Below are 16,268 nucleotides of genomic sequence, written 5' to 3' on the forward strand. Positions count from 1 at the left end.
TACAGTAGTGCACATGCCCACCCATGCTACAGCAAAATTGTCATTAGCATGCTATTAGATTCTTGAGTTATTTATTGTACATTATAGAAAGCCCATTGATGAGAAAGGGACATCATGATTCTTTTTTAAATTAAAGTTGCCCAGAGAAGGGGATTATTGTGGATTCTCACCACTTGGGTTCCCAAGAGACATAAAATGCAAGCATGTGATTGACATTACCATGAATATCTCATGCCTAAATATAATTTAAGAGTGCAACTGCTATGGGCAATATATATCAGAAGCGAATAGCTGATCTCTGCATACAGCAACATAAAAATACACAAATAAAAAAAAAATCTAAGCAAAAAAAAAAAATGAAAATACTAAACTCTACATATAATTAGTGCAAATAAGGTAGATAAATAATAAAGTGTGAATAAATTATACATAAAAACTAAGCCTGAGGTCAGTAACAATAAAATCTATATTTACAAGCATGAATTACCTAGAAAACTGCAAGCATGTACAAAAAAAGAACCTACAATATATTTGCAGAGATAAATTGAAATGTCTTCTCAGGGTACTGCACAAAATCTCCCTGTGTATGAACATCTAAGCTTCCACAAGAACACAGACTAACCTTGACAATTACAGTATTATGTTCTATGGTCAAATACCAAATAGTTTAGAAAGATAAACAAATAGTTTTAGAATGCATGGATCAACCATGACACCAAGGCCCACAGATCTATTGACATGCCTATAGAGTGGACATCTATCCATAATATTAGGGAAAATTATTAGTAGAAAAGTGATACAAAGGTCACTATTTTCCCATAGAAGGTAGTATTTGTATTACCTATATTATTTTATATTGTGGCTTAGCCACAAACCCTGGAATCCCTTAAAACCAAAAATATTCCACATTTCATTCGATAACAGATTTATTTTTTCCCCTCTTTTGTACACCATTTTAAACATTATAAAATTACATATAATATAAAATATAATAAATATTCTTCAGTCTCAGTGTCTCAGCTATTAAATATCGTACATCACTTATGAATGCCAGCACTGGAAGGCCATGGAGGATGGTATACTGCCCGTGAGACTGTCGGCCTTTGATCCTGTTGTCCTTTTATCCCTTTCTCAGCATCTGTAGCTTCAGAAAGTCTTGGAAAATTATACCAGCCATAATGTGTTCTGTAACTGGGATACCTTGTAATTGGATATCGAGGAGTACGGCAGCATGCTAAAATCTGTAAAACAAAGTGTGAAGGAAATAATGAGTGAATCATACATTGGTAGAATGTACTGTAAATTAAATTGCAGAAAGGGAATTTGCCATTTGCCAATCCAGTGCTTGTGTAGCCAATTGTTGGCCCCAGCACTGTCACATGGGGAAGAGGAGAAGACACTAGCCTTGTGGTTGCTCTAACACAGAGCATGAGCAGGGCTGAGACCCACAAGACAAGTGGGACAGTTGGAGGGTGGGGCAAAGTTAAATATCATTGGGCCGGGGTATGGTTTAATAAGAGAACCTGTCACTTTGTTCATTCATTTTCATTGGATGGAAGCTAAGGTATTTGCTTAATGGAAATGCCTACTTACCCAACATAATAAACATATGAGCAGGCCCATGCCTAGGATCGACATCAATCCAAAAAGTATTATTTCCCAGTATGTAACTGAAATAGAAAATATAAGAATATTTTAATATGTATAATTATTTTTGAGAACGTGTTGGGGGATTCATGTCATAATGAGAAATATTTAGAAGTATCTTTAACAGAGGCAAAACCAAAAACACATTTTGTAAAAAAATAAAAATAAAAAAATGCAAAAAACCTTGCTATTTCCTTTAGTTGCTAAGAAAAAGTGATCATACATCTACTCCATTATCAATGCACATCTTAACATGGTAAATACATTGGCAGGATTCATATGGTATAACACAAAATATTACAGCCTTCCAATAACAAAAGGGAGGTAATTGCCAATAAACAAAAAGTGACCCTGTCACAACCCCCACCTCAAGAGAATAAATAAAGGAAAGTAATAAAAGATAAGAATATAAGCTTACACATAAACTAGTACAATATTACAGGCTTTGTATGCGTTATTATGATGTGTTCCTAAGCTGTACTTTATTTGAGTGTTATTTTGATGTTTTGTAATGTCAGAGAATACTGTGCTCAAGGACTTTCTGTATTACATTATCTGCCGGGTTTGCTTGAAAAGGCTCCAAGGTACTGTGACAGAGGTGGGATACAGAGAATTCTGTCTGTCTTGTTAGCTTGCCAACCACTGGTGAGTTTGAGTGGATTAAAGCGGTCTCTAGAAAAACCTGAGCCCTGTCTTGGATGAGATTTGAAGGCTTCTCCATAGGGAGAGGATCCTTACCTTAGTTATGGGGGGGGGGGGGGGGGTTGTGTTGTGAAGCCCAAGACTGTGTATCTGGAGCTTACAGTGGTGTGAAAAAGTGTTTGCCCCCTTCCTCATTTCCTGTTCCTTTGCATGTTTGTCACACTTAAGTGTTTCGGAACATCAAACCAATTTAAACAATAGTCAAGGACAACACAAGTAAACACAAAATGCAATTTGTAAATGAAGGTGTTTATTATTAAAGGTGAAAAAAAATCAAAACCATCATGGCCCTGTGTGAAAAAGTGATTGCCCCCTAAACCTAATAACTGGTTGGGCCACCCTTAGCAGCAACAACTGCAACCAAGCGTTTGCGATAACGTGCAATGAGGCTTTTACAGCGTCCTGGAGGAATTTTGGCCCACTCATCTTTGCAGAATTGTCCTAATTCAGTTACATTAGAGGGTTTTCGAGCATGAACGGCCTTTTTAAGGTCATACCACAACATCTTAATAGGATTCAGGTCAGGACTTTGGCTAGGCCACTCCTAAGTCTTAATTTTGTTTTTCTTCAGCCTTTCGGTGGTGGACTTGCTGGTGTGTTTAGGATCATTGTCCTGCTGCAGAACCCAAGTTCGTTTCAGCTTGAGTACACGAACAGATGGTCGGACATTCTCCTTCAGGATCTCTTGGTAGACAGCAGAATTCATAGTTCCTTTTATCACGGCAAGTCTTCCAGGTCCTGAAGCAGCAAAACAGCCCCAGACCATCACACTACCACCACCATATTTTACTGTTGGTATAATGTTCTTTTTATGAAATGCAGTGTTCCTTCTACGCCAGATATACTTGGACACACACCTTCCAAAGAGTTCCACTTTTGTCTCATCGGTCCACAGAATGTTGTCCCAAAAGTCTTGGGGATCATCAAGATGTGTTGTGGAGAAATTGAGACGAGCTTTGATGTTCTTTTTGCTCAGCAGTGGTTTTCTCCTTGGAACTCTGCCATGCAGGCCATTTTTGCCCAGTCTTTTCCTGATGGTGGAGGCATGAACACTGACCTTAACTGAGGCAAGTGAGGCCTGCAGTTCCTTGGACGTTGTTGTGGGGTCTTTTGTGACCTCTTGGATGAGTCGTCGCTGCGCTCTTGGGGTAATTTTGGGCGGCCGGCCACTCCTGGGAAGGTTCACCACTGTTCCATGTCTTCGCCATTTGTGGATAATGGCTCTCACTGTGGTTCGCTGGATTCCCAAAGCTTTGGAAATGGCTTTATAACCCTTTCCAGACTGATAGATCTCAATTACTTTCTTTCTCAATTGTTCCTGAATTTCTTTGGGTCTCGGCATGATGTGTAGCTTTTAAGGATCTTCTGGTGGACCTTACTGTGTCAAGCAGCTCCTATTTAAGTGATGCCTTGATTGTGAACAGGTGTGGCAATAATCAGGCCTGGGTGTGGCTAGAGAAATTGAACTCAGGTGTGGACAACCACAGTTATAGTATGTTTTAACAAGGGGGGCAATCACTTTTTCACACAGGGCCATGATGATTTGGATTTTTTTTCACCTTTAATAATAAACACCTTCATTTACAAATTGCATTTTGTGTTTACTTGTGTTGTCCTTGACTATTGTTTAAATTGGTTTGATGTTCCGAAACACTTACGTGTGACAAACATGCAAAGGAACAGGAAATGAGGAAGGGGGCAAACACTTTTTCACACCACTGTATATGCCTGAAACTGCATTTAGAGAACTGTAACTTAGCTACTCAAGAACATCAGTTATTCAGTGATGGCAGTTTGCCATCACTTAACTACACTCAGAGATTGTGAACCTTAGAAGTTATTGGATCCTGGATGTCGATATTGGGCATTCCCCATTTCCCTGCCCGCCTCATGTCCTGCATTAAAGTTGTTGAAAAGTATTTAAAGACCATAGTAGTTGTAATCATCCCAGTGGCATTTGACCTTCCAATATTGATTATGCTACTTGGTGCCACTGTACCAGCAGGCACTGCCTGAGGAAAAGGTGTTCTTGGAAGAAGGGTCCTACTTGCAAGCCCAAGGCAAGTATAGACACTGTAAAGAGAGCATTTGAGAAAAATCCCAGTCTTCCAAAGAAGTGAAGATCGAATCAAGAAAGAAGATATAAACTGCCAAAAGATGTTCATCTTATGTTACCCCCCTCTTCCTCCTCAAAAGGAGTTATACTGTGACAAAATGCTTACTTTCTGACTCATCAGAGTTGATAGTGGTGGATATCAAAGTAGTTTGAGTAATGTTATCTCCATCTGGTCCTGAAAGACACAAGTTAAAGAATATTTGTTTAGAACATTCATTATCAACTCTATAGTATCTGACCTTTTCAAAATATTGGCCAGTAGGGATAAGCTTCGAGATCAAGTCAAACTCATGTTCGACTCGAACATTGTCTGTTCAGCGAACAGTGAACAATTTGGGGTGTTTGCGGCAAATCCGAAAAGCCGCGGAACACCCTATACAAGTCTATGGGAGAAATCTAAAGTTCTAATTTTAAAGGCTAATATGCAAGTTACTGTCCTAAAAAGTGTTTGGGGACCTGGGACCTTCCCCAGGGGACATGGATCAATGCAAACAAAGTTTTAAAAACGGCCGTTTTTTCGGGAGCAGTGATTTTAATAATGATTAAAGTGAAACAATAAAAGTGTATGAAAAATGAATTGTAGGCTCCTGTAATACAGAGAACACTCATTGAAAGTCATTGATAAAAAAAAAAGCGTGGGGTTCCCCCAAATTCAATTACCAGGCCCTTCAAGTCTTCAGGTATGGGTGACCCCGGCCCCCTCTGATATAACGCAAGTTTACGTTACATCAGAGGGGGGCAGGGTCACCCCCACATCATTGGGGAAGCCTGGCTTCCCCAATCGCGTCAGAGGGGGGCAGGGTCAGGTGACGGGTGACCCCACCCTCCGCATATAACAAACGTCAGGCCACCGGGATCCTGCAGTGTCTCCTCCGTGGAGACAGAAGATGGATGGATGCACTGCGTTGGATCAGATCAGCCATCGCTGGACCCCGGAGAGATGATCATCCGTCGCTGGATAGCAAGAGTGGATTACCACCGCTGGAATCTTTTTTTTTCTTTTTTTCTTTTTAATAAAGGAATTTTTCAAAAGTGTGTTTGTCTTATTTAACTATTTTTTATACTTTCTTTGTGAAATGGTAAGGGTACTTTTGTACCCCCTTACCATTTCAAACAGCGGGGCCAGGAACTGGGGGTCACCTTGTTAAAGGAGGCTTCCAGATTCTGATAAGCCCCCGCCCGCAGACCCCCACAACCACCGGCCAGGGTTGTGGGGATGAGGCCCTTGTCCCCATCAACATGGGGACATGGTGCTTTGAGGGGTCACAGACCCCCAAAGCATCCTCCCAATGTTGAGGGCATGTGGCCTGGTACTGTGGCCTGCCAGGTTGCGTGCTCGGATAAAAGGTCTGGTATGGATTTTTAGGGGGACCACCACGTCAATTTTTAAAACAAAAATTAACGCAGGGTTCCCCTTAATATCCATACCAGACCTGAAGGGTCTGGTATGGATATTTAGGGGGAACCCCACGTGAATTTTTTTTAAATTTGACGCGGGGTTCCCCTTAATATCTATAGCAAACCTGAAGGGCCTGGTAATTGAATTTGGGGGAACCCCACGCTTTTTTTTTATCAATGACTTTAAATGAGTGTTCTCTGTATTACGGGAGCCGACAATTCATTATAGCCGCGAGTGATTTAAAATGCCTTTTTTTTCTGCAGAAATGACACTTTGTGCAGGGACAGTTCTAAGCATGGGAAACATGCGCCCCTTCACAGGCATACTATAGACACCCCCCAGGTACGAAATTTAAAGGAATATTACACTTTTATTGTTTCACTAATCATTATTAAAATCAGTGCTCCTGAAAAAACTTCAGTTTTTAAAACTTTTTTTTGCATTGATACATGTCCCCTGGGGCAGGACCCGGGTCCTCAAACATTTTTTAGGACAGTAACTTGCATATTAGCCTTTAAAATTAGCACTTTAGATTTTTAATGGTCGAGTCCCATATACTTTAATAGGGTTCTAAAGTTCACACGAAGTTTAGGTCCGTTCGCAGGTTCTGGTGCGAACCGAACCGGGGGGGTGTTCGGCTCATCCTTACTGGCCAGGTAAGTGGGAAAAAATGCAATCTTTACAATTAGTTTTGCAATCTATCCCAATGTGGATTCCTCGACCAGTATGCAATAGATTTTGTTTACCTATTGTATTTCTAACTTTCCCTAGATGAAAAGCAGCATCGAATAAATCCAATAGCTTCAAATGTTAAACTAATATTGTGTGGTTATGGTTGTAATGCTAATAAAAGTAGCAGTTTTACATCCAATGTTAAACTTGACAAAGCAGTATAAATTAATTCATTTATAACATAATTTAAAGTTATTCAATCAGGTCAACCAATCATGTACTGTATATAAATGCAAAATGCCAAAGCGAGGCCCAAATGAAATACAGTTTTTCTACAAATGGGTAAAACATTCCAAGGGTATACTGTATACACATGGGTAAATACTTTCAAAGGGGATATATATAAAAGGTTAATTTAAAAAAAATTCTATATCATAAAAGCTTACCGCTGGTTGTTGCAGATAAGCCTGTGCCAGAAATGGTTGCTGTGTTAGTATTTCCTGTCATGGATACAGAAGCAATAGTTCCAGTAGGTTGAACACCACCAGTAGTATAGTTGCTATTGTTGTTTGTTCCAGTGCTTGTGCTAACAGTAGCCTGAATAGTCATTGTTATTATAGCACTGTTGGATGTAGAGTTTGTACTTCCAATGAAAACAGGTCCTGTTGAAACATTTGTAATGGAGGACCCAGTAGTGGTAGAAATGTGGGTAACAGAGTTGATACCACTAGCAGTAGCGATGTTGTTGATTCCAGTGGAAGATGGTTCTGTTATGAGGGAAGTACTTATTATAGTCCCAGTAGAGACAGAGTCTGTACTGCTAGAGTTCGTGTTCCCAGGTACAGTGGTAGCTCCATTAGAAGGACCTGTTCTATTAGAAGTATCTATTGTGGCCCCCATAGCAGCTAATGTTGTAGAATAAGTAGAACTAGGGTGAGTTGTAGTAGTATTGGACTCTAACAATGTAACAACACTGGTCATGGTTCCAGTGACCGTGGACTCTCCTGCAGCAGATGGTCTAAAAAGAGCCGTAGGAATAGAAGATACTGTAAGTGAAATGGAAGTAGCATTGTTTTCAGTAGCTTTTGTTTCAGAAGAAGTAGTGGTTTTGCTATTGACCCCAGCTCCAATGGGTGTTACTATAGAAGCAATGAGTGTACTTTCTGCAGTTGTTGATGCAGTAGCATTTGTAGCAAAAGTGGACTTAACTGTAGTCTCAATGGATGATGAAGAAGCAGTAGTGCTATTAATGTTTGCAGTGGGACTTGAATTTGTTCTATTACTTATTATCTCCTGGGTAACAGGGGATAGGGAAGTAAAAGTAATGCTGGCAGAGGTATTATTTCCCAGTATAGCAGTAGTAATCATTGCAGTGGCACTTGAGCTTCCAATAGTAGTTGTCATACTTGGTGTTACTGTACCAGCTGACAATGTTGACACAGTGCTGTTTGTGATAGTACCAGCTGGTAATGTAACTAAGGAAGTATTAAATGTGCTTCCATTAGCTACTGATCCAGTAGTACTAGATACTTTAGCAGTTGTCCCATTTAATACAGTAACTGTAGTTTCAATGCTATTAGTAGTGGCAGTGGTAGAGCTACTGCCAGAATCACTGGTGACTAATGCAGAAGGAGAACCTATGAATGTTCTAGTAAAACTAAGATCAGTAAATGTTGTATTTGATGAAGTTGTGATTGCGCCTGTAATTGTGGATGTTGTTGAAATAGTTTCAGCACCAGTAGGTATTGGCATGATAGCTGTTGTAGTGGCTGAAGTGCGTGTTTCACTGGTGATAGATTCTGTTGCAGCAGAAATGGTTGAAGAAGTAGATGCTGGTAAAATAAAAGATGCAGGGGATACAGGTGATGAGGTTAGAGCAGAAGATTCAGCACTAGTAAATGCTTTTGTATTAACTGAGGAGCCAGTTTTACTAGTTGATACTGTTGCAGTGGTAAAATAATCTGCTGTAGTGGACGTTGTTGGAACAGTTGAGCCTATTGTATTAAATGTTGTTAAAGTACTAGTTCCCATATTAGCAGATAGTGACACACTAGTTGGTGCAGTCACTGAAATGGTGGTTGTATCATTGATAATGGATCCTTCTGTGGTTAAACTTGTTGTAGTAGTAGAGTCTGGGGAAGTAGACATTGTTAAAATGGTAGACCCTTTTGTTGTGGATGAGGTTACAGTAGAAGTTTCAGTACTAGTGGGCAGTGATGTACTAATTGAGAAACCAGTTAAACTGGGCACTGTTATTGTAGCTGTTGCATTCAGTGTTTTACTGGTAATTGAACCGGTTGTATTGGAAGTTGTTGAAGTCGTAGACCCCACTATAGTTGACATTGTTAAAGTGGTAGTTTCAGCATTAGTGGGAGTTGTACTAGGTGGGGAAATAGTTGAACTAAGCATTGTTGCTGCAGGTGTTGAATTAGGTGTTATGCCAGTGGTGATGGATCCTGTTGTTTTGGAGGTTATCTGAGAGGTTGAGGATGCTTTAATGGAGGTTGTTAAAGTATTAGTTTCTATATTAGTAGGTGTTGAGGAACTAGATGATGTAGACCTTGCAACAATGGTTGTTTCGCTGGTGTTAGATGCTGTTGTGGTGGAACTTGTTGAAGAAGTAGAATTTGAGGCAGTAGATGTTGGCAAAGTAGTAGACCATGGTTTAATTGATGAAATGGATGTGGTAGTTTTGAAATTAGTGGATGTTGTACCTGAAGTGCCTGTTGAACTAGGCAGTGTTGTTGCAGTAATTGAACCAGCTGTTTCACTGGTAATGGATCCTGTTGTATTGGAACTTGATGGAGAAGTAGGACTTAAGGTAGTAGATGTTGACAAAGTTGTAGATCCAGTAGTACTTGATAAAATCAATGGGAAAGTTCCAGAACTAGTAGGTGATGTTGAATTACCCGAAGAGGCAGTTGAACTAAGCAGTGTTGTTGCCATTGAACTAGCTGTTTCCCTGGTAATGGGTCCTGTTGTGGAAGATGATGAAGTAGTATACTCTAATGGAGTGGATGTTGCTAAAGTACTAAGTCCAGCATCATTGGGGGTTACACTAGTTGATGAAACCGTAAAACTTTGCATTGGTGATGGAAATGTTGAAACAGATGTGCTGATGGTAATGGGTTCTATTGTAGTGTGATTTGTGGAAATAGTTGAATCTGTTGTATTGGATGATGTAAAAGTAGGAGATCCAGTAGTAGTAGTAGTAGTGGGTATTGAAGTGCTAGCTGTTGTAGATGCTGAAGTAGTAGTAGTTTCACTGCTGATAGGCCTTGTTGTGGTTGAGATTGTTGGAGTAGTAGTACCTGAAGTAGTAGATATTGGCAAAGTTGTAGACCCTGTTGTAGTTGATAACATTATAGTAGTGCTTCCAGGACTAGTGGGTGTTGTTGTACTACTTGAAGAGCCTGTTGAACTAGGTAGTGTTATTGCAGTTGTTAAACTAGCTGTTTCTCTGGCAATGGATGCTGTTGTACTGTAAGTTGTTGAAGTAGTAGACCCCGGCGTCACTGCTGTTGTTAAAGTGGTAGTCTCGGCACTACTAGGAGTTGTACTAGTTGGGGAAACAATTGAGCTAAGCAGTGTTGTTGCAGATGTTAAACTAGATGTTGTGGTGGTCTCAGTGTGTAATATGGAAGTTGTAGGAGTTGATAAGCTTGTTGTTGTGGATATTGTAAAAGTAGAAGTTTCAGTACTAGTGGGAGTTGTACTATTTAGGGAAACATTTGAACTAAGCAGTGTTGTTGCAGATGTTGAACTAGACATTGTGATGGTGTTAACGGGTGTTGTGGAAGTTGTAGGAGTTGATGAGCTTGTTATTGTGGGTGTTGTAAAAGTAGCAGTTTCAGTACTAGTGAGAGTTGTACTAGTTGGAGAAACAGTTGAAATAAGCTGTGTTGTTGAAGATGTTGGACCAGATGTTATGCCAGTGGTGAAGAAACCTGTTGTTGTGAAGGTTGTTGGAGTCAAAGGAATTGAGGTAGTAGATGTTGGCAAAGTTGTCGAACCTGTTATCATTGAAAAAATAATACTAGAAGTTCCAGGGCTGGTGGGTGTTATTGTACGAACTGAAGAATCTGTTGAGCTAAGCATTGTTGTTGTAATTGTTTTGCTAGTTGTTTCACTGGTAACAGATCCTGTTGTACTGGAAGTTGGTGAAGTAGGAGACTCTGATGTAGTTGATGCCATTAAATTTGTAGTCCCAGCACTATTAGGAGTTGTACTAGATGGGGAAACCGTTGAACTAAGCAGTGTTGTTGCTGATGTAGGACCGGATGTTATGCCAGTAGTGAGGGATCCTCTTATTGTGGAGGTTGTTGGAGAAATAGGACTTGAGGTAGTAGATGTTGGCAAAGTTGTAGACCCCATTGTAGTTGATTGAATTACAGTAGTAGTTCCAGGATTAGTAGGTGTTCTTGTACTACCTGAAGAGCCTGTTGAACTAGACAGTGTTATTGCAGTTGTTGAACTAGTTGTTTCACTAGTAATGGATCTTGTTGTATTGGAAGTTGGTGGAGTAGTAGACTCCAGTGTAGTTGATGGTAATAAAGCTGTAGTCCCAGCACTATTAGGAGTTGTATTAGCTGGAGAAAAAGTTGAACTAAACAGTGTTGCTGCTGAAGTCTGACCAGATGTTTTGCCAGTAGTGAGGGATCCTGTTGTTGTGGAGGTTGTTTGAGAAATAGGACTTGAGCTAGTAGATGTTGGCAAAGTTGTAGGTCCCGTTGTAGATGATAAAATTTCAGTAGTAGTCCCAGGACTAATGAGAGTTGTACTACCGGAAGAGCCTGTTGAACTAGACAGTGTTGTTGCAGTTGTTGAACTAATTGTTTCACTGGTAATAGATCCTGTTGTACTGGAAATTGGTAAAGTAGTAGACACATGTGTAGTTGATGGTAATAAAGTTGTAGTCTCAGCACTATTATGAGTTGTTGGGGAAAAAGTTGAACTAAGCAGTGTTGTTGCTGAAGTCTGACCAGATGTTATGCCAGTAGTGAGGGATCCTGTTGTTATGGAGGTTGTTGGAGAAGTAGGACTTGAGGTAGTAGATGTTGGCAAAGTTGTAGGTCCCGTTGTAGTTGATATCATTACAGTAGTAGTTCCAGGACTAGTGGATGTTGTTGTACTACCTGAAGAGCCTGTTGACCTAGACAGTGTTGTTGCAGTTGTTGAACTAGTTGTTTCACTGGTAATGGATCCTGTTGTACTGGAAGTTGGTGAAGTAGTAGACTCCAGTGTAGTTGATGACATTAAAGTAGTAGTCCCAGCACTACTAGAAGTTGTACCAGTTGGGGAAACAGTTGAACTAAGCAGTGTTGTTGCTGATGTCAGACCAGATGTTATGCCAGTAGTGAGGGACCCTATTGTTGTGGAGGGTGTTGGAGAAGTAGGAGTTGAGGTAGTAGATGTTGGAAAAGTTGTAGACTCTGTTGTAGTTGATATAGTTACAGTAGTAGTTGCAGGACTAGTGGATGGTGTTGTACTAACTGAAGAATCTGTTGAACTAAGCATTGTTGTTACAATTGTTGAGCTAGTTGTTTCACTGGTAATGGATCTTGTTGTACTGGAAGTTGGTGACAAAGTAGACTCCAGTGTAGTTGATGGCATTAAAGTGGTAGCCCCAGCACTATTAGGAGTTATACTAGTTGGGGAAACAGTTGAACTAAACAGTATTGTTGCTGATGTCGAACCAGATGTTATGCCAGTAGTGAGGGATCCTGTTGTTGTGGAGGCTGTTGGAGAAGTAGGACTTGAGGTAGTAGATGTTGGCAAAGTTGTAGACCCTGTTGTAGTTGATATAATTGCAGTAGTAGTCCCAGGACTGGTGAGTGTTGTACTACCGGAAGAGCCTGTTGAACTAGACAGTGTTGTTGCAGTTGTTGAACTAGTTGTTTCACTGGTAATGGATCCTGTTGTACTGGAAGTTGGTGGAGTAGTATACTCCAGTGTAGTTGATGACATTAAAGTAGTAGTCCCAGCACTACTAGAAGTTGTACCAGTTGGGGAAACAGTTGAACTAAGCAGTGTTGTTGCTGATGTCAGACCAGATGTCATGCCAGTAGTGAGGGACCCTGTTGTTGTGGAGGGTGTTGGAGAAGTAGGAGTTGAGGTAGTATATGTTGGAAAAGTTGCAGACTCTGTTGTAGTTGATATAGTTACAGTAGTAGTTGCAGGAGTAGTGGATGGTGTTGTACTAACTGAAGAATCTGTTGAACTAAGCATTGTTGATACAATTGTTGAGCTAGTTGTTTCACTGGTAATGGATCCTGTTGTACTGGAAGTTGGTGACATAGTAGACTCCAGTGTAGTTGATGGAATTAAAGTGGTAGCCCCAGCACTATTAGGAGTTGTACTAGTTGGGGAAACAGTTGAACTAAACAGTATTGTTGCTGATGTCGGACCAGATGTTATGCCAGTAGTGAGGGATCCTGTTGTTGTGGAGGCTGTTGAAGAAGTAGGACTTGAGGCAGTAGATGTTGGCAAAGTTGTAGACCCTGTTGTAGTTGATATAATTCCAGTAGTAGTCCCAGGACTGGTGAGTGTTGTACTACCGGAAGAGCCTGTTGAACTAGACAGTGTTGTTGCAGTTGTTGAACTAGTTGTTTCACTGGTAATGGATCCTGTTGTACTGGAAATTGGTGAAGTAGTAGACACCAGTGTAGTTGATGGTAATAAAGTTGTAGTCCCAGCACTATTATGAGTTGTACTAGTTGGGGAAACAGTTGAACTAAGCAGTGTTGTTGCTGAAGTCTGACCAGATGTTATGCCAGTAGTGAGGGATTCTGTTGTTATGGAGGTTGTTGTAGAAGTAGGACTTGAGGTAGTAGGTGTTGGCAAAGTTGTAGGTCCCGGTGTAGTTGATATAATTACAGTAGTAGTTCCAGGACTAGTGGATGTTGTTGTACTACCTGAAGAGCCCATTGAACTAGACAGTGTTGTTGCAGTTGTTGAACTAGTTGTTTCACTGGTAATGGATCCTGTTGTACTGGAAGTTGGTGAAGTAGTAGACTCCAGTGTAGTTGATGGTAATAAAGTGGTAGTCCCAGCACTATTCGGCATTGTACTAGCTGGGTAAACAGTTGAACTAAGCAGTGTTGGACTAGATGTTATGCCAGTGGTAAGGGACCCTATTGTGTAGATTGTTGGAATAGAAGGAATTGAAGTAGTAGATATTGGCAAAGTTGTAGACCCTGATGTCATTGAAAAAATAGTAGAAGTTCCAGGGCTGGTGGGTGTTGTTGTACTAACTGAAGAATCTGTTGAACTAAACACTGATGTTGCAATTGTTGAACTAGTTGTTTTAATGGATCCTGTTGCACTGGAAGTCATTGAAGTTGTAGACTCCAGTGTAGTTGATGGCAATAAAGTGGTAGTCTCAGCACTGTTAGGAGTTGTATTAGTTGGCAAAACAGTCGAACTAAGTAGTGTTGCAGATGTTAAATTAGATGTTGTGGTGGTAATAGCAGGTGTTGTGGAAGTTGTAGGAGTTGATGAGCTTGTTATCATGGGTGTTGTTAAAGTAATAGTTTCAGTACTAGCAGGAGTTGTACTAGTTGGGGAAACAGTAGACATAAGCTGTGTTGTTGCAGATGTTGGGCCAGCAGTGAGGGATCCTGTTGTTGTGGAGGTTGTTGAAGTAGTAGACTCCACTGTAGTTGGTGATGTTAAAGTTGTAGTCTCAGCACCGTTAGGGGTTGTACTAATTGGGGAAACAGTTGGACTAAGCAGTGTTGTTGCAGATGTTGAACTAGATGTTGTGGTGGTGGTGGTGATAGCAGGTTTTGTGGAAATTGTACCAGTTGATGAGGTTGTTATTGTGGATGCTGTAAAAGTAGCAGTTTCAGTATTAGTGGGAGTTGTACTAGTTGGGGAAACAGTTGAAATAAGCTGTGTTGTTGAAGATGTTGGACTTGATGTAATGCCAGTGGTGAGGGAAACTGCTGTTGTGGAGATTATTGGAGTAGAAGGACTTGAAGTAGTAGATGTTGGCAAAGTTGTAGACCCTGCTGTAGTTGAAAAAATGACAGTAGTAGTTCCAGGGCTGGTGGGTGTTGTACTACCTGAAGAATCTGTTGAACTAAGCAGTGTTGTTGCAATTGTTGATCTAGTTGTTTCACTGGTAATGGATCCTGTTGTACTGGAAGTTGTCGAAGTAGAAGAGCCCAGTGTAGTTAATAGTGTTAAGGTGGTAGTCTCAGCACTTATGTGGGTTGTACTAGTTGGGGAAACAGTTGAACTAACTGTATTTTCTGCAGATGTTGAGCTAGATGTTGTAGTGGTGTTACCGGCTGTTGTGGAAGTTGTTGGAATTGATGAGCTTGTTGTTGTGGATGTTGTTAAAGTAGTAGTTTCAGTACTAGTGGGAGTTGTACCAGCTGGGGAAAAAGTTGAAATGACCTGTGTTGTTGTAGATGTTAGGCCAGATGTCATGCCAGTAGTGAGGGATCCTGTTGTTGTAAATGTTGTTGGAGAAATTAAACTTGAGGTAGTAGATGTTGGCCACGTTGTAGACCCTGTTGTTGTTGATATAACTATAGTAGTAGTTCCAGGGCTGGTCGGTGTTGTTGTGCTACCTGAAGAGCCTGTTGAACTAGGCACTGTTGGTGCAGTCGTAGAACTAGCTGTTTTACTGGTAATGGAACCTGTTGTACTGGAAGTTATTGTAGTACTTGTTTCTGGAATAGGAACACTGGTATTGGCTGGGAAAGAAAAATATCACAGATGTGATAAAGCTTCTTTATAATTATAATTTATTATACTTCATGTGTAAAATTAAACTAAGACTGGCCATATATCATACAATAGTATTGTACAATTTTCCTTTAGATTTACCAAAACCATATAATATGAGGTCAAACCTAAGCACTTTAAATTTGTATGCAATCAGGCAGGTCCTTGTACTACATACCGGTAGTTGAAGGTAAATCTAAAGGAAATTGTACAAGAAAATTGGATAATGTATGGCCAGTTTAACTATAAATGACCTATCTAAAGTTACTTCATAAATGAGCTGTATTTAATATTTTAACAACTACACTTTAGGGTTGATTTAATTAAACCAGAAAGCTCAAAATCTGGTGCAGCTCTGCAAAGAAACCAATCAGCTTCCAGGTTTTGTTTGTCAAAGCTTAAGTGAACGAACTGAAGTTAGATGCTGATTACCACGCACAGCTGCACCAGATTTTAACTCTTCGGTTTTAGTAAATAAAACCCTATATTTAAAGTTGAACTCCTGGCACAAAAAAAATTTGTTAAATATATTCCTTACTATCTGTGAAAGATAAAAATCCACACTCTGTGAAGTAAATGCCTGTTTAAACCTGAATATTACCTTGTAAAAATTTCAGTAGCATTAGCACTGTGCTACAAAAAGTTGTGTGATACATTGGGGTATAGTGTGCACTTAACGCACATTTTGATCATGTATAACATTGATTCACACCCTCCACATGCCTTTCTGTTAATTAGATGATTAGTGTATATATATATATATATATATATATATATATATATATATATATATACATATATATTATCTCACAAAACTGAGTACACCCCTCACATTTTTGTAAATATTTTATTATATATTTTTATTTGACAACAATGAAGAAAAATTACACTTTGCTACAATGTAAAATAGTGAGTGTACAGCTTGTATAACAGTGTAAATTTGCTGTCCCCCCAAAATAACTTACCACAGCAATAACTAGTTGCCGCCCGCCCATG

General features: G+C 39.9%; 1 protein-coding gene across 1 annotated transcript in view; it reads right to left on the bottom strand.

Annotated features, from left to right (window-relative positions):
* Window positions 1–378: 378 nt before the first annotated feature.
* Window positions 379–16,268, bottom strand: part of LOC143987581 (uncharacterized) — a 144,520-nt gene continuing 128,630 nt past the window's right edge. Inside the window, exons 22-25 of the mRNA XM_077486425.1 lie at window positions 6,983–15,241; window positions 4,572–4,640; window positions 1,594–1,670; window positions 379–1,241 (exon numbers count right to left, since the gene is read on the bottom strand). Of these exons, the coding sequence (XP_077342551.1) occupies window positions 1,038–1,241; window positions 1,594–1,670; window positions 4,572–4,640; window positions 6,983–15,241 (8,609 nt within the window). The 3' untranslated portion in view covers window positions 379–1,037. The remainder of the gene's footprint in view (window positions 1,242–1,593; window positions 1,671–4,571; window positions 4,641–6,982; window positions 15,242–16,268) is intronic.

The sequence above is a fragment of the Lithobates pipiens genome, unplaced genomic scaffold (genome assembly GCF_037356315.1).
Source record: "Lithobates pipiens isolate NorthernLeopardFrog02 unplaced genomic scaffold, aLitPip1_a1.2 Scaffold_1, whole genome shotgun sequence".
In the NCBI taxonomy this organism is placed as follows: Eukaryota; Metazoa; Chordata; class Amphibia; order Anura; family Ranidae; genus Lithobates; species Lithobates pipiens.